Genomic DNA, 18,344 nt, shown 5'->3' with positions numbered 1-18,344 from the left:
GTCACCGTCATGGAGCGGATGAACACATTAAGTATCATGGAAGTAATATTATTGGGCAATTCAAAGTCCTTACACTTATTTGGTTAAGAAAATTGCTTACCGAAGAAAGTAACTTTGGTCATGAATAACCTCTTGAATTGAAATAATCAAACAATTCCGTACGAATGTTCTTAAATATAAAAAATCTGTTAATGAAAGTATTCGATGACGAAATCATAAGACATTAATTGGAAAGTTCGAGGAGAAACATCTACCACTATCATCACAACTAACTTTTATGTACTAATCTTTTGGAAATCTGTAATTTCCTTATTAAGTTCGGATATCTAATTCTTCTTCTTCTGGTTGGCTTAAGTACCAAGAGTATCAAATAATAAGTTGGATAGTGATGATGATGGTGATGATGATCCCACGCAAACCCCCGCACAGTTTCAAGATGATTAACATTTTTTTTAAGATATTTCTTTTAAATTCTAAATAAATATAAATTTGATCTGTATAACTTTTTTTAAATTGTATTACAATATTTTATATATGATTTCAGACTTATTTGGTTTTCAGTCCAGAGTTCAACTGCTGTTGAGCCCTTGGCAGTCTCACCAAAAGTGCATATTTATATCGCTCGCATGCCTAATTATTGACAATATAATTACTGTCAAAATCATTGTATTACCATATCATCATTGTCATTATTATTTTGTTTATTTTTCGTCAAATGTGGTTTTTATTTTCTTCAAATGTGGCCGTTTTGTAGCGATTTCGTCCTTCAAACGCTCCAACTACTTGATGTAGTATTCGCTGTTAATGGTCTTTCCTTTCTCAAGGTAGTCAATGAAGATTATTCCTTGCGAATCCCAAAAAACTGACGCCATAACCTTGCCAGCTGCTTGTTGCGTTTTCCCCACTTTGGAGCAGGTTCATCGCGACCAGTCCACTCGAACGATTGTCTTTTGGACCTTGGAGTGTAGTGGTGAAGCCATGTCTCATCCATGGTAACATACCGACGCAAAAACTCGGAATTATTAAGCTCAAAGAGCTCCAAACACTGCTGCGAATCATCAATTCGTTGTTGTTTTTGGTCAAATGTGAGCTCGCGCGGCACCCATTTTGCACAGAGCTTTCTCATATCCAAATACTAGTGAACGATATGTCCAACACGTTCCATGGATATCTTTAGGGTGTCAGCTATCTCGATCAACTTCACATTACGGTTACTTTTAATAATTTTGAAGATTTTTTAAATGTTTTCGTCTGTAACCACCTTTTTGGGCGTCCTCTGTTTTCACCGTCCTCAGTGCTCATTTCACCCCGTTTAAATTTAGCATACCAATGTTTTATGGTTGATTTTAGTGGAGCAGTATCCGAAAACTCATCATCAAGCCAATTTTTGGCTTCAACTGTATTTCTTCCCTTCAAAAAGCAATACTTTATCATCACGCGAAATTCTTTCTTTTCCATGATTTATCGAAACACAAAACTTGCGTCACACAAAATGCTATAGCTCACTAGGTTATTGTCCGAATGCTGTCAAATTTTGACAAAACTCGTTTAAAGGTTGGTACAAAATAAAAAAATAGGGATTTAAATTTATCAGCGCCATCTATATGTCAGGCCAAATATGTATCAGCCGACCTGTTAAGTAAGTAAGTAATATACATGTCACCAGCACTGTTGAGTTGAGAAAGTCCTGTTGAGACCCTTTCCTGTAGGAATACTGTAGCTTGCTCTGAAGCAGGATTAAAGCTGTTATCGATGCTAGTGGTGACTATGTTGAGTGAACTTTTTGATAGTATTGTAATTTACCCTGCCTGTAATGTTTAGTTAATTCACTCTTTTTCCTTGCGAAAATATCAAATTTATTCCGGGCACCGTCTACAACACTGATTAAAATTTCACATACCGTACGAACAATCAGGTGCATTTTATTTCTAAGATCAATAAAAAGAGTTATAACTGAGGTCCTATGTGCATGTACTCACACGACTAAATCACCCTTATGACTTTAGTGCATACCATACCTTTCATCGCCACATCTTGTAATATGGTAATTAATCAAAGAGTTTGTATAATCCTGTTCGCGGGACACCTCACTACACATAGTGCCACCTTCCGGTTTCCAGTCGACGATCGTACGGTTCGCGGTGAACGAAAAGCCATCAGCTGAAAGCGACAACTCCACATCGGAACGGAAGACCTATCGGTAAGAGAAGAAATTAACACACCTGAAGCACCGGGATCAAGCATTGGGTACGGGTTTCCTCGCCAGGACGTGAAATTAATAAATTTAATAAACTTTTCCACAGCTTCGGGCAGCCCTCCAGTGTCCGGTGTGTGCTGGTGTTGGCAAAACATACTGGGTGACCAACTGGTGCCTGTGTACTGGGCCACGTACACAGACACTCGGCCCCCCGCCGCGTCTCCGATCCCATCTCCTGCATGCCCCGTTCGACGGGCACGCAGCTGGTCAGAGACAGGTAACCCGATATAGTCGAATGGCTTCGAAGACGTGAGTGCTACAAACAATGTTTCGTCCTTTGGTTCCATCCCCGCTTCGCTACACCCACGAACACACGGGGAGGTCATCAGACTCCCGAACTACCTCTGCACCCTGCCCGAAGGGTCCCACGAACTTAATAATGATAATTAAAACTGCTTGCCGGATCAAGATAGCAGTAGTGGCATGGGCGAGTATACCACGGCTACCAAAACCAAAGCAAAAAATAAATAAATAAAAAACAACCCAACGCTACTGCAACTTTTCACATAACGGAAAATAATCAGATTTCGGTATTTTTTCGTGCGGCACTAAGTGGGCGCTTATTTATAACGCTCGAGAGCGGGAACGCTCATTCAACGCGATGGGTGTGAATCTGTTCACTGTCTGCTTCTCCAATTCTGTTTCCACGATGGAACCGGGCCGCCGGCTGAAGGTGGATAGTATTTCGTGCGATGAAAATGTTGCAACCGGAGAGCCGCACGGCTTGCTCCGAGAAGCCAAGCAAAAAGGAACCGGAAGCTCGGCCAGTGTGGAAGCTTTTCGTACCTTATCGGGATGCATTATGCATTGGAGGTCTGCAGTGGATGAGTACTTTTTGAAGCTTATATTTAACAGATGTTTCAACATATTTGGTCACTACATCCAAAACTAATAATTCCCAGGTTCCGAACGTAACCCACCCTCGGACAAGGTGTGATATGGGTAGTGTTGCATAATTTATCGAGCATGAATTTTACAACACGCTCGATTGTTGAGGTCTGGCTCAGTAAAACCACTGCAATATCATTCTCATCAACCATTAGCCTCCCGCGAGAAGGTAATTGCATTAAATCGCAGTGTTATTAATTTATTCATGTCATTTATTTCAATCGCTACGGGTCCCGGGACCAGTGGCCAATAACAGGGGTCGGGATCGATGAATATGTTTTGCAAATGAAACCTGCAAAGCAAGCAACACACCCATTTGCGTAGTGGATTTAGCTGTTTTGCTTTCCATTTTTGCCCTGGCCACTTTTGTCATACACAACTCATTACGCGGACACGGCTTTTGGTGATGGCGGAAGAAACAAATATACATGTCCACACACACGCGCGAGCGCTTCGAGCGCAACTAACCGTGGTAAAACCAGGCAGCAAATTACTCGACTGCTGGCCTAGTCGTAGCGTAAATAAAGTTCACCGCTCTGACAAAATTAAGGATAGCAGGTAATAGATGCAAATGAAATCAAGCCCGCGCCGCTTCAAACCCGGCTAGCCGAGTGGCAGGATTCGCGCGCCCCAACGCAGCAAAAAAGAAGGACTACATATGGCTAGTCGATTAATCAAAATTTAATTTGCAAAAGCCCCATGTACCCCTCCGCCCCCCCCCCCCCACAAACAAGCGCAACACATGTATGGCAGTGCCGATCGTGTCGATCAATTGCTCTGGTTGGAGGGTTGAAGCAAGACACACACACAAAGAACAAAACAAAAAATGCCTATCTACCGAAAAACACGGCACGGTTTTGAATAATTGACACATTCTGTCGTGTTCTTGTACGGGGCATTTTTCCACGCTGCAGCTAGGCATAGCACCAGATTCGTGGTGGTGCATGGTTGATTAAGCGTGCGACAGGATATTGCTCAGGTATTGCCGAGCCGTGCTGAAGCGTTGTGCAGTGCAGTGTGCAATAGCATTTAAAGCTGCGAAAATGAAGGTGTGGCAAAATGGTAGCTGTGAGGTTTAAACTGAGCGTTTGTTTAAATTTTACCATTTCTATTTTAATGTGCAGTGCGATGTGATACACATGCAGCTGATACACACGACTTGAACATGAAAGTTTGATAAAATGTGATTTTTTTTTTGTTTTTTCTTAATAGTAACCACTAGTATGGTATCTCGATCAGATCAACAAGATAGTTCTTGCATACGCCATGTTCACGATTCTTCGTGAGCTTATTTAATATTCAGGTTAAGCTTGTATTCCCTATTGACTAGTGTAGGATAGATAGTTTAACCCCATCAATCGAAGGTATGGTCCAAACGGAGGTTTTACTCCAGGTCGAGCAACGTTGTTGAGGCGGACATCGGTGGAAGATGATGGTTTTGTTTGATAGATAAAATATTAAAATACGCCACGCTAGATTTTGCGATTGTAAAAATGTAACTATTTTTAGTCTAACAAATCACTACACATCTACAATCGAATTTATTTGAAATAAGGCATAACAAAGAAGAAAGTGTCTAGTGAGTCTTAATCTTCTCTTCTTCTTCTTCTTTGACACTTTAACCTCAAAACGTCTCGGCCTGTCATGTCTGGCTTTCTGTTACTTGATTTTACCCATCAGCAAAGAAGTCAGCCCTGCGTTCGGGGAAGCGGCCTGGATGGGATTTGAACCCCGGTCCTGCCTTGTGAAGAACGGCGCCGCTGTCGCATCTAAAAAGAACTAAAGTTAACTAATTCTTATCTTAGTCTAAAGCTAGCCTTTTTATCTCAATATGGACGCTCAATATCATGGATTCGTTTGTTTAAAGTTCTATACATATTCAACTGACTGTAGTTTCAGTACTCACGTAAGCATCTGCCGGATTGGCTATATTCAAAACTGACGAAACTCGCCTAGTCGCATTCGCGAAGAAGATGCTCAGAAGGATTGTTGGTCCCGTATGTGTAGAAAGACAAAGGAGGCGGTGCTATAATGACGAGCTCTGCGGGCTGTACTGTGAGCTCACGATCGTACTATGAGTAAGACTTGCCTAGCTTCGGTCTAAGTCTTACTCAAGTCACTGAAGAGAAAGTGATGGTGTTGATGCACCCTCTAGAAAGGTAGAGATATTGGATTGGCAAACCAAGACGCTAGACCATGAGTAGCAGGCCAAATATACAAGACTATTCGGCTGCATAGTATCAAAAAAACTATCCAGCCTAAAGCCAGAAGCACACGAGGCCTAAACTTAAAAAGGTTGATTTGGGAAAATATGCATAAACCGTACGTCATACTGTTTGTAGTTCCGAGTGCTTGTCGCTTAAACTGTTTAAGAATTAATTGTTGAATTAAAATCATAATTTTTACTTTCAAATGCACTTTTTTTGTTTTCGATTTACGTAACTGTGGTATACGAAGCGTAAGATTTCTGACAGATTTTAGTGTCTAATTTTCTTCATGTACCACCAGCTTAATACAAGGACTGCATCAACTAATAGATCGTTATATTAGAAGAAGAAATTTATCATTTATCAGTGTTAGACAATACAGGGTCATACTAAAAATTATAACATACATATTTATGATAAGACAAACTCCAGTGAGGAAATGCCCTGTACTTATTGTACGCCATCAGCGTAAGAGATGCTGATAACACGGATACAAGCCGCCTTACTTAACAATAATATTTTAACAATAATAATAATAATAATACTTAGAGCCTAACTTAGAAGCCAAATAAAAATACATCAATCAACCAAAAGTAACACACAAAATCGGCAGAAATATAGCGCAAGAGCTTTGTATCGATGGAAGGAACAGAAAAATAAATTAAATCATTGCAGTGTGTAGTCAATTGAACTTATTGAATTTGCTATAATTTTTATATGCACGAATTATTATTAAATTTTATCTGATTTAATATATTACTGTTATATTAACGACTTTGGCTATACCTGCATTGTATTGAAATGACGTTAGCAATTTACAAAAATTCTAGCTTTGTAATTAATGCGCCAATAGCAATACGGCCGGACCGTTCCTTATGAATAAAAAAAATAAATAATGTGCCAAAACACTCTACGAATATCATAAAAACAGATAACACAAAATTGTCACGCCGATTCTATGAATAAAAAAATTGCAATAACCCAACCTGTTGAGCACATAAAAATATGTCGAGATCTGTAGTACTGTTATTAGTGCTGTCTCACTCATTCCCGTCGTGGTGCTGGGACACTTGAATGAATCATTCGGGTGAACCTCCTGCGTTACAGAATGAACGCTAAGTGTTACATTAATAGTTTGAGTTCCGAACACCGCGCAGCATGGAGATACAGTTAGTTCCCGAGTTTCGTTGAAAGTGTAATAGTTTGTTTTTAAATATTTTATTAAATATGTATGATTTTTTTCATAATGTTGAAACAAACGCATTATTTTCAAGGTGAAATTAAGAAAAAGTTGGTCTTGTGTGCATTCGCTGGGAAGTTGTGGATTTTTTTAAGACTGACGGATTGTGTTTCACAAATTGGTGCAAAAACATTTTAAAAATCATAATTGAAAGCATAGAGTTATTGCCGGTTTTAGTTTTTTTTTACTCACACCTTGATCGTATACTAAATTATACACACCATTAACTGAAATTTAAATTGCTTTTACTCAAAATTTACAAAAAGTAATACAAATGCCCTTTCGTTGTTGAACGGCCTGGACGTATTGCTTCAAATTATTACTTCTTATTGAAACATTAAAAATTGAGATAAATAAACCAAATTAATTCATTATTAAATCATTTGCATTAACAACCTAAAATGTTTTCAATGAAGCATTTTGGAGTTCGAACTCTGCTTGCTAGTACTGTTTTCAAATTCCGTTGCTTTGAATTTGGTAAATATAAAAATCTTTACTTCAATTTTTTATACACCTAACACTAAACTTTTGTTTTTGCAGTACAATCCATTTTGACACCTATTTTGTGCTTCTGTCGATCGCCAAATTTAACACGCGGCCCAGCTTTACACTCAATTTTGACGTCATTGGTTTTGCAAACAACAACGACGATCAAACGTGCCGATCGAAGTACGGTGAGCCGTGTGCGATCACAACTACAATGATCATATCTGCGCTGCGCGAGAGGGGCTGACAGTGTTTAACACAGCAGAAGCAATTCGATGGAATCCAGATGGGATTTGAGCCCCGGTCCTGTCGTATGAAGACCGGTGTCGTTGTCGCCTCACCACCGGGACGCCCTTATACAGAGATCATGATACCGAATTTACGGGTTACATGGATTTCGTAGTGTTAGGTTGTTAGCGGGTCTACTAAGTATAATAAGCATAATAAACTGAGCATTTAGAAGGGCCATGAGGTATTCATTTGATTGATAATTTAACACTCAGATGAAAGAAAAAAATAAAACATTTTATGAAATATTTACAGATATGTAGCAATTTTCTATTGTTTTCTAGTCCACCGCGCCACGTTTGCGCTACACTGTGAATCATGCACAGTAGTGGTGTAGCCTTCGACCGATCATCGCTTTCGCTTGAACACTTGCGTTCGCGCTCGTCGACGTCCGATTCCGCTTCGAGCAAATGACTCAGGGCTAAACTGGCGCTAGGTTTGTACCGTGAATATCTTCGTGACCGCACCGATCTTTGTGACAGCGGACTTTACACAACGCGGTACAAAGTTTCCCCAATGAAAGGTGCATTGCAAGACCGTTGAAAGCGCGTGTGGTGGAAAAAGATTCCGTTTTTTTTTATTTAAGCAATTCAACTGAAATTATTGCAAATATGTGTAGTGAGGTGTTGTGCTGTGCAGTGTACTTAAGTTTGAACATCGTTCGCAAAAACAAAAAAACAGCGATCAGTGATCAGTTCGAGAGAATGTGTGACATCCAAAAATTGTGTCTTTTTTAAGCGTTTTGCATCTGAATTCCTAAGCGCCTCCCGAAAATTGCGCTTCGGGCGCATGTTGGAAAAATTCCCACTTTTCGGAGAAGCGGAAAATCTCGAATACATCCCGTACACAAATACTTGCATCTGGTTTTGCTGGCTAAATATAGACGCTCTGTTCTGCGGCTTCGATTTGAGTTTTCCCATAAGTAATGGCCAGGGCGATGCTAGATGATGCTCTGGGCGCATGAGATTGGTTAAACGTTTGTATGGGAAACCGTTGAGCCGCTCATTTACTCATTCTGTAACTTGTTCAAGTGACTTGTGGATATCTCGATCAGTTAAAATATAGCCACGGTCCAAAACGTTTCGGCATTCACCAAAAAACGAGCTAGGAGGGAAAAAACGCACACCTCCATACAATGAATTTGAATTTAATCCCACCAGTACAACATCTGCGCCCAGACGTAGATCTGCACCAACATCTGTACCACGAGGGAGCAAAATAAAACATCAACAACCGTTATCGTTCCACAAGAAAGCACGGTTAATAGATCGTTTCTTCGCGGTGTGTTCGCTCGCCCCAAACTGTGCCAAGCTCGCGATGCAAAGGCAGTGAAATTGCTTATGCCTTGGCGGCCTTTCTTCGGGCCCGCCGCCCTGTTCCACCGTGAATGCACATTTTGCTTCTTCATCCAGGTCCGACGACTCTGGCCTATTGTGAGGTGGCCTAGAAAATGTTTGTGTACGCATCGACCGACACCTCACTCCCACACTAATATTTCACTTCGATGACGTCGAATTTTGTCAGCTGAGCTGGCTGGCTGGGGCTGGGCCTTGTTAATGACCTGGGCCTTGTTGGGACTGGTTTTTGGACTGCATTGTGCATTTCACGAAGCGTTGCGTCTGAACGACTGAATCACAACAAAGCGTGGCTGTTTTTTTTTTGGTGACACATTTGCCAGTAGGAATAGTGAATAGTGAAGGCCATATGATTCATTAATATTTACTTCACCGTTGAAACCCCATAAGCCCGTTCGCTTAGAGAAGCAAATATTTTTATTATTTTTTTTAAATCCAGCGTTTATTTATACCAGATTCTCGATAGTCGATAGCTGATAACTGATAAAACTAGGAAGCATTAAACGAACTCAACTCGCTTAAACGAATATCACTCGGCAACATCATAGACTATCCTGAGCTCGCATTACCATGGATGATGCTTAAACTCGTTATCCAATCGAATTATTAGTCGATCTTTATTTGTAGAATTTTTAGTTACATCATTTACTGTTGGGTATCTCCTACCGACTTACTAAAAAAAAAGTCGTTTCATAACCCATTTGTTATCGTACCGGTCCGATATCAGTATCGAGCCTACTTATCAATTGGAGCTTCTGCTGCAACACGTTGGGTCTGGCAAAAGCTGCCAGAGGTCGCATGCTTCCGCCATTTCTCTCGCCACGTTCAATTCCCCCCGGCTCAATAAAACAGTAGTAGTAAGAATAAAGACGAAAAAAACGCACCCCTATTCACACACGAACACACTCATAATGCAATCCTCATGGATGAGCTGCTCGCTATCAGCCAGTGTGCAGGTTGGATTTTTTTGCACCACCTTGGTAATTTGCTAATGATCGCCGAACGTGACGACTAGCGCTTGCACGGCGGCCGAGCGAACGGTGCAAAGGTGCAATTGGGAATCGTTTCGAAGCAAAGTCGACGGGATGGATTCCCCGATTGACCACTATCGCGAACCGCTTGAGTGAAAAAGAAAACTTAGCCGAGCAAACGAAAAAACCAACAGCGAAAAGACAACAAACAAACCGTTAGTGATTAAATCGGTGAATCGGCTTTCGTAACCACTCCGAAACGTTTCGATCGAGTTGCGAACGGATCGAGCAAGACGTTACCTTTCGTGTGTCGCTCCTACACGGTGGAGCTGCTACCTCATTGAGAACCTCGGGGCACTTCAGCGTACCCATCCGCCCAGCTACCTCAACTCAAACACGCAAACACAACCCTCAATGACGCGACGGTGATAAGATAAAACAGGGCTGCGCTGATAAACGAGATCTCTCTGTGCGCTGTAACTAAACGGTGCTTGGCTAGCTACTAAAGTCTATCCGTACCTATATTCTCATTTGTGCCAGGTTACAGCAGTGCATACGAAAGTGGACCGTGTGGTCAGCGTACGCCCTAGGGGTCGGTCTGCTTGTGTGGTTCAGGTGCAATCGTTCCTGAAAGGTGACCGAGAGTCGTGTCGTGCTTAACGTTCTCCAAGTGCCAAAACACGACCTGCAAACAACGAATTCGGCTCGACGCGCGAGCAATATTCGATTGCCGGAAAAAAAGGTTGTACGCATGACATCATCCGTGTCCGAACCGTGTCAGTGAGCTCGAACGCTGCGCCTGTCTCCAGAATGACCAATCTCGCCCGGCATTACCCGGGGGACGCTTTCGGATCCGGTAGCTCCATCCACGACTATCCAGAGCATCTGAATCCCTTCTACGAGGATGAAAATCACAAACGGCTACGGTTCTGGGATCGTAAGTCACATCGGCGCGGCAGCCTGTCCAGCTTGCGCGACGGATTCCGCGAGTTGTGGTAAGTGTTTTTACTGTGTGTCTCTGTGGGTGGATGGATAAGTGCTAGGAGGACCACCATCCGGACCTGCGGCCACTGGTGCCATCCTCTAATTAGCTTATTTATAGTCATTGCATAAGGTTGGTTGCGGGGCAGCGATGGTCAACGTTCAGCAAGAGTCGTTCCGGCGTTGCGCCTGGAACATTTGTTGGGACAGCCGTGAATGTCACCTACACCTACAGATCTAACGCTCGTTCTGTGTCCGTTTCTTTTTGCCGGTCGAATTTGAATTACATCATCATCATCATCGTGCTGCGACAAGACACTCGCAGGCAACGCGGCAAAGTGTCAGAAATGGGCGTTTTGTTTTCTTTTTTCGACTTTGAATAATTCTCCCAAGCCGGAAACGGGGGTAGAAAACCCCAAAAACAACGAATGAACGGCTATTTACCGCCAAATATTATTATTAGTAGGACCCTCTAACAAATCCGCAGCAGCTACTGCTTCTACGACTTCGACGACGGTGTGAAACTTTCGAGATGAGCGCTGTGAGATGATAATTGAGATGATGGCGTTGATATGCTTCAAGCGAACACACATAACAGCACTTCCGCTAGAGATGCTAAAACAATCGACGCCAGTGTCATCACCTGAGTGGATCCTAACATAGGCGCGGTACAACCCATCGGTGGTCAATTTGCACCTTACCGACTGCGCTAGGATGTACCTTCCGTGCATAACACTGTCAAGGTTTTGTTTTTAAGTAAGGCTGCTTTCCTTACCCTGTTTCCAGTTAAGTGTTTGGTTATATGTTCTTCTTGCCAGTGTCAGTGGGATGGTTATGACCGCCTCAGCCACCGAGCCGCTCAATTGTTTGGGTGCTACAGTACCGATCCAGCTTGTACGGGCTGCCCTAGTTATTCAAGCGTATTAATTAATTTGCCAGTCCCACGGAACACAATTAAATCGCATTTTTCCCTCAATCGAAACGCCTGTCAAAGATGAAGCTGCGTTGAAAGTACTACTACTCCATATTTTTCCCCGACACGACCCGCTTGGTTCAGCTCTGGTTCATTATTATTCACTTACCTCATGATCAGCAAACGATCGTATGTAGGAGTGCAGACATTTACATACAACAACAAAAAAACGCCAACATTGTCTTCATTCTGTGGTCTATGTTATGGGAGCAGCCCTTACCCCACCCATCTGCAATTCTTAGACGATAGAGATCATGGCTAAATTTAGCATTTGCTGAACTCAACTCATTTTCGCACTCGGCTTCAAGTGGCATCAAATCTTGAGTTTTGAATTATTGTTTCGATCGTTCTGTAGAAGCGTCTGGTCACAGTGAGCACCTGTGAAGTAGCCACACCAAAGACAGTAGAATATTATTTGTTATATTTTACATTAATTTAAGTGTAACTAATAAATAGAAAGGCAGTTGACCAGAATATCGTACCTCCCTTTATCGTTTCTTAAGAAATCCTTCCCTCTATTCGTTAGCAACGCACTGTTCCTTGAAATCTTTACTCTTTCAATCAGGAATATAATTTAAGTGCAGTTCAAAATTTGCCGCGCACGTCCGTTCACTTTGCCCGGTCGGCTCGATGCAACGAGGACACATAAATCAACTTTCGCATTTATGCATTGCACCGCCACCGGGTACTTCCTCGTCCTGAGGTTCAAGTGCCATTGAATGCTACTTTGCATAACGCTTGTCCCTTGCCACTGGCCGGACTTATTGATGATGATCCGACTCTTTGCGCCCACTTTGATGTACAACACAACGGGTTTGTTAATATATAAAGCATACCATTGTCTATGCAAACCATGATAAGAAAAGTTTAAACCAAACAACAAGAAGTTCAACATTTGCACGTTAACAAATTCGATTCGACTGTTATTGATAATTTTTGGGTCATCTTCGCAGTATCGCATCGGGTACTTGTTTCATTGTGTGGTAATTAAACAAAACATTCGGGTCGATTAGTCTCTCTAGATCACCCAGATCCGGAGATCTCGGAGGCCTGTTCCCTCGAGCTGTATGGCTCCCTGGCTAGTAGAGTGGTATGTGTGGCGTTGTACACTAATTGAAATGCGACCTCCATTCGGTTTACTCCGCGCGGACGCACGCGTCGCGTCGAGACAGAACCGCGTCAAGTTCACTTCATCTGACAATGCGGCTTGGCTTGGCTAGGGGGGTTTGAAGGTCTGCGGCCAACAGGACGCAAGCCACCATACACCACCGAGAGAACGAGAGACCGCTTTAATTGAACCGCATACTGGACTGCTCGACTAATTGAGATCGTTAGAGCGTTTCGGACCGGGTGCGACTGGGGGTTTAAGGTTCAATAACTAACTGTCAAGACATCGGCACCATGTTGCCCCGATAATGCAACTCTCCGAACGACCGCCAGCAATCGATTCTACTAATGCTTACATCCGATCCGACTCTTCCCCGACAGGCAATACTCATCAAACCGTTTCGGAAAGAAACGCTCTTCGACGCTGGGGATAAACAAAACTTCCGAAAGCCCGCCGCCACTGAGAAGGGATACGTACGATCTCGACGCCGTCGCCGGTACCAGTAGCGGGTATCGCAACACGGTGAATGCTCCCGGCTATGGAACGACACGCGAAAGCCAATCCTACACCACGACACCTCTGTTCGTGCGGCACACGCGCTACCGCAGCTCCTTGCAAGACTATCAAAAGGTACGGCCACGGCCATCCGATGCATTACTGCATTGTCAGGCACAACGTTCGCTTTGTTGACTTAACAGCCATAATACTGATAACTATAATTTCATCCGACTCTCCGACCGTCACGCAGGACAACGGCAACGATGAAATTGGATTTATGAGGAATGATCGCTACCGAAGCACGATTCAGAATGGGTTCGCCACGTACAACTCGGGCATGGTTACGTCTATGCCGAGAAAAAAGCAAGCTCCTCCCAAACCGTACGGGTAAGCAACGGGTTACAGCACCGGCTTTTTTTTGTTGTTGCAAAATGTGATAAATAAGAGAGAATCATTTACAGTACTACGCCACGAGTACCGCAGCAGTACAACAACGTCAATCCTTTCGATGTCGATTTGGAACCGGAAGGGGATACTTTGTCCACCGTTAGCGTGGACAGTAGTTACAGCAACACTCTGCGATCGCACACTTCTGGAACCAGAACTCGCACCAAACGACGAGCACCACCACCTCCTCCGGTGGCTGTTGTAAGTATACATCCCTGATTCCAAAATGGTAGCTTGGTTCTAACTTTAATTTGATCGCTTCCTCAGAAACCTGCAAACCGTATCGTTTCTACCCCCGAGGAACCAGCTGCCGAGGATGCTCAGAACGAGGATCTCCGCAATCTTACCGCTGAGATTGAAAGCTTTGTGCGCATCTCCACGGTAAACGGCGATGCCACTGCGAAGGAAACTTCCACCGTCCGATCGGATGTAAACGCGGAACCTCGAGTGCAGCTACCGCACGATGTAAATAATAATAGCGCACCGGCTGAGATTCCCACAACGATATCCACGATAGAGAATGAACTTGTGGGAGCAAACAGTAATGTGGAAACCACAATTGCTAAAGAATCTACGGAGGTTAAGAAAATTATCAACACCGAACAGCAACTAACTACACAAAAAGAAAGCAATGAGGTACTAGCGATCGACGACACGAAACCGGCGGTGGTACACTCTGCCTCCGCGATTACCGTAGACACGGTTGCCTCCGTTCCGGCAGAAACGAGTCCGACGCCATCGCCCAGGAAAAAGGTTGAGAAAACGCAACCGGAAGTTCGTCCGGAAGAACCACAGCAAGTTACAGCATCTAGGGCAGAACTCGATTTCGAACATCTGGCTCTACCGGCTACCCCCGTTCCAATACGAAGAACGAATCGTGAAAACCGGGAGAAGTACATTACCCAATCTGTTACTACCACTGCAGGCAAGGTGACGAACGATAAACCTGCCGTCCCGAAATCGATTCCGCCCACCGACCCGATCGATGACGAAGGACCGACGACGACGATTATAGTGGATAACTTGCAGTACAAGCATAAGGTGGCTCCGATTCATACCGAAATCAGCAGCAAGATCGAATCCGCACGCATGAAGATCAGTGAATCGACCGGCAACATACCGACGGTGGCGAGCGAGAACAACACCAACGAAAGGCGCCGCTCGGTTAAAGACATTATAGAGTCCATCAACAAGAGTCAGAGCATGCTCAAGGTTAACCACGATCCGTCGTCAACTAGCAATGGCGGCCTGCACGAAACGCAATCGACCGACAGCATGGTGCGAAACATACGCGAGCTTAACGAACGCGAAAAGGAGATCCAGAACCTGCTGCAGGATATTGATGCACGTTACGGGATGAGCAGTGCACCGGTCACAGGGGATGCAGGGGGCGAGCATGTAATGGTTCCGGGTCGGGGTTCGTACTACGACAACGTCACGGATGACAACCTGAACGACAATCTGGACGACAAAAACAACATGTACGCTGCGTCGGGCTTTCGAATTAAGAAAAGTCCTACCAAAACGGTAATCATTGCGGAGGGTGGCGATGATCAACAGTTTCAAGATTGCATCAATTGGAACCCACTACCAAAGCCTAGACGTAGCCATATTTTGGTAGAAGATGGAGCGGATGCCGAAAAGTCCGTAGCGATCCCTGGCGCACCCTCCTCCTAATGTGCCTATCTAGTTGTTTATCCGTTTTATCGATGCTTTACCCTTAGTGATGTGATGGTGGTTACGCGTGATCGTACTTTAGTGACGGAAGTAGAATAAAATTCATGTTGCATTATTATTTATACCTTACAATTAAATTTTACCAATTCGGCGGCTTATTTTTTGAACACCTTGAGAAAGCTAATCAGCAGTGTGCATGAGAGTCATGCGTCACAAGCGTTAGATGAATCTTTGGCAGAAATGTGTTATTTTTACTGAATTATTCTATATGATAAGCGATTATGTTTGAGGTAGATAACGCTGTTATATGTAATAATCAAAAGAAGGTTCAACATGAGTGTCTAGACATTTCTTTCATCAATCTAAAAGCATTTCTGTACGATTTGGCATTATACAATTGATATTTTATTTACGTTATGATAACGTAATGCAGCTTTGACACATTAACAGTTGTAATACACAAAAAAAGGCCACGGATTGTAGGACATATGAATTCCGTTTTAGTAAATTTGATTGGTTTATCGAATAATGCAAACACAAAAAATACACAGTACCGGATGTAATGTAAGATGATCAATTGATTGACCAATGAATGGAGCAAAATTATTGTTTGCAATCAGCAAGATAACCGAAACTAGACCACTCAAGCATTTTTGAATTCAAAATGCAACACCATCTCCTTCCATTCTACGATTCCATGTTTGGCTTGAAGGTTTTCAGTTCCGTCTCTAGGTATTTGCAAAACCGACTCAAATTTGTACGTACCGTAGAAACAGCGGGAAACCGATCGCCCAGTTGACGCTTGTCTCGCTTCATTTTCTCGCGCATGATGCGATCCAACTGCTTACACTTCGCGACCATGCCCAGCTCGTGCATTATCGAGTGCCAATCGTTGTCAGCAAAAATGTCCATCATTGAATCGAGTGCCTCTGCCAACACCCAAACGTCCGGTTCGTTGGCGCAAGTGTTCAGCACGAAATCGATGATCACCTTCACGTGCGATTCCGGTAGCAAACAGCCCAAAATGCCCAGCATTCGCAGCCAGTTTGCACGGATCTCTATATCTTCGCATCCCGTCACACCGTTCAGCATGAGCTGCAAATCGTTCTCCGTCATCTGCTGGAATAGTTCCGGGCTCTTGCGCAAGTGCTCCAGGGCGGCTCGCATCAGCGATGTCGATGCTTCCAGCAGCTTACCGTTACGCTGGCCCTGGAATACTTGCTGCCCTAGGTCAATCCACACATTGTAAACGGCTGCCGGTCCGCCCAGATCGTCCGTAGAAATGTTGTTGCACAGATTGTGAAGACAGAGCATGGCCGAGATCCGCATTGCGTCCAACTTTTTCAAGGTACCTTGCTCCGACTCGACCAGCATTTGGTACACGTTCTCCGCGACCGGTTGCGCTTTCTGCCACAGCTTCTCCACCAGCGCGAGTGACTTGATAGCTTCCAGCACCTCGACCGATATTTTGTCCGTATTTTCGACGCTTTCGTTCAGCCCATTCGTATCGTAATCGTACACGCTCTCCGCGTCCGACCCTTCATTGTTCTCGTTCTCGTTACCTTCACTCTGCCAGTCATCGTCAGAGGAGCAAATATTTGTCAATATTTCGGCCGCAATACGCTGCGATTGCAACAGCCGTCCCACGTCACGCACTTCCAGTTCACCCTCGGAAGGTAAATCGGCCTTTCTTCGGCGCTGATGTGACTGAGCTTCAGTTTCCTCGTCGAAAACAACGTCATCGGTAACCTCCAAATCTACCACATCTTTCTGTGGTTCTAAGGGTAGCATACTGGTCAAATTACCCAATGCCGAACGATGGTTCATCTCGAGCGTTTTGGAAACGCAGATCAACACTTTGCTTGTGTGACTGCTCAACAGCACCGGAACATTGCCGATGATACCGGCAGCCAGGGCACGCAGCATCAAGGTGGAATTATCCACTACTTGAATTGCGAGAAGCGATACTAGCTCTGCACCATGGTTGGCGAGAACTCGCCACGATGAGGCATTGTCTTCCGAAACCACCAGCAGACATTGTGCGACAGCAATCGCTATTAGGGTAGAAAAAAGACATGGCGTAAACAACTAACATAGAGCAATCCCTTCCTGCCGAACTTACCGATCTCTTGCCCATACACGTTATAGTTGAGAAATGCTACAAAGTTCTCCAACAGCTGCGACTGATTGAAGGCGTTCAACGCGTCGGAAGTACTTTCACATAAATTCCACAGCAGATTGACACCGTGCAGAAACGTGTCCGAATGCTCATCCATCTGGTTCTGCATGTTCTTATCGAACGTGGGCGTCCATTGACCGCTGCTTGGGTAGCGGTTAAGCAGAACCAGCAACGGCGTCAACACGTCCTGATCGACCATAAACTCGCACAGCTCCACACTGATCACCGACAGGTTCCGTAACGCACCGGCAGTGGCATGACGTACACTCGGATCTGGATCTACTAACAGGGACGCTGCTATCCGAATCACATCGTTCCGTACCAGCTCTCCCACATTGGGTTCTCCCTGGCAAATGGTTGCCAACGATTGCAAACCACAGATTTTCTCCTCTATGACGGCTGATTGTAACTGCTCCACGATCGCCTCGACCGGAGTGCCGGACTTTTCGCTTTCGGCAAGCCCCTGCGCAATCAACTCATTCGCGTCCATCAACCCGGTGGGGTTGGTTTTATTGTGGTGTAATTTTAATTTCTTGGCCTTCCCCATTTTTCAAACCGCTTAGAAACAGGGACGAAATGCCGGACCAACACGCGCAACAACACCAAAGAAAACAATCACACGTGCTGATGTCAACTGTCAACCGAAGCGGCAGTGCTGCCAGAGCGAGCGAATCACATTTGCACACTGGTCGCGGTTCGCTTCACAATCGGCCATTATTGCAGTACGGCAAAGGCCCGAACTATAATTTACTCGCGTTCTGTTTGAAATTTCAACGTGAAAATAACGAT

The 18,344-nt window shown here is 44.1% G+C and overlaps 2 protein-coding genes across 5 annotated transcripts; one reads left to right on the top strand and one right to left on the bottom strand.

The window, feature by feature from the left end:
- The first annotated feature begins 7,692 nt into the window (after positions 1–7,692).
- LOC118511561 lies at positions 7,693–15,516 on the top strand. 4 transcript variants are annotated; one of them, XM_036054798.1, is made up of 6 exons: positions 7,693–7,802; positions 10,233–10,687; positions 13,135–13,384; positions 13,503–13,639; positions 13,714–13,900; positions 13,967–15,516. In XM_036054798.1, exons 2-6 carry the CDS (start codon positions 10,503–10,505, stop codon positions 15,374–15,376), a joined length of 2,169 nt encoding a protein of 722 aa, XP_035910691.1. In that variant the 5' UTR covers positions 7,693–7,802; positions 10,233–10,502; the 3' UTR covers positions 15,377–15,516. The 4 variants fall into 4 exon arrangements, with proteins under 4 accessions (XP_035910691.1, XP_035910689.1, XP_035910692.1 ...); XM_036054796.1 differs by having other exon boundaries at positions 7,746–7,889; XM_036054799.1 differs by having other exon boundaries at positions 7,792–7,866.
- Positions 15,517–15,753: 237 nt separating this feature from the next.
- LOC118511562 (HEAT repeat-containing protein 3) lies at positions 15,754–18,186 on the bottom strand. The gene is made up of 2 exons (XM_036054801.1): positions 17,499–18,186; positions 15,754–17,430 (listed from the first exon to the last, which is right to left on the bottom strand). The coding sequence occupies exons 1-2, from the start codon at positions 18,100–18,102 to the stop codon at positions 16,064–16,066; spliced, it is 1,971 nt and encodes a 656-aa protein (XP_035910694.1). The 5' UTR covers positions 18,103–18,186; the 3' UTR covers positions 15,754–16,063.
- Between the last annotated feature and the right edge of the window lie 158 nt (positions 18,187–18,344).

Source organism: Anopheles stephensi, chromosome 3 (assembly GCF_013141755.1).
Source record: "Anopheles stephensi strain Indian chromosome 3, UCI_ANSTEP_V1.0, whole genome shotgun sequence".
Taxonomy (NCBI): Eukaryota; Metazoa; Arthropoda; class Insecta; order Diptera; family Culicidae; genus Anopheles; species Anopheles stephensi.
The sequence above is the reverse complement of the archived record's forward strand: the minus strand, read 5'-3'. Positions and strand labels throughout refer to the sequence as shown.

Coding starts and splice junctions, on each gene's coding strand:
- LOC118511561 (XM_036054798.1), top strand. CDS start 10,503: ATGACCAATCTCGCCCGGCATTACCCGGGGGACGCTTTCGGATCCGGT. Junction 10,688..13,134: donor GACGGATTCCGCGAGTTGTG/GTAAGTGTTTTT, acceptor CTTCCCCGACAG/GCAATACTCATCAAACCGTT. Junction 13,901..13,966: donor CACCTCCTCCGGTGGCTGTT/GTAAGTATACAT, acceptor TCGCTTCCTCAG/AAACCTGCAAACCGTATCGT.
- LOC118511562 (XM_036054801.1), bottom strand. CDS start 18,102: ATGGGGAAGGCCAAGAAATTAAAATTACACCACAATAAAACCAACCCC. Junction 17,431..17,498: donor CGTGTATGGGCAAGAGATCG/GTAAGTTCGGCA, acceptor CTACCCTAATAG/CGATTGCTGTCGCACAATGT.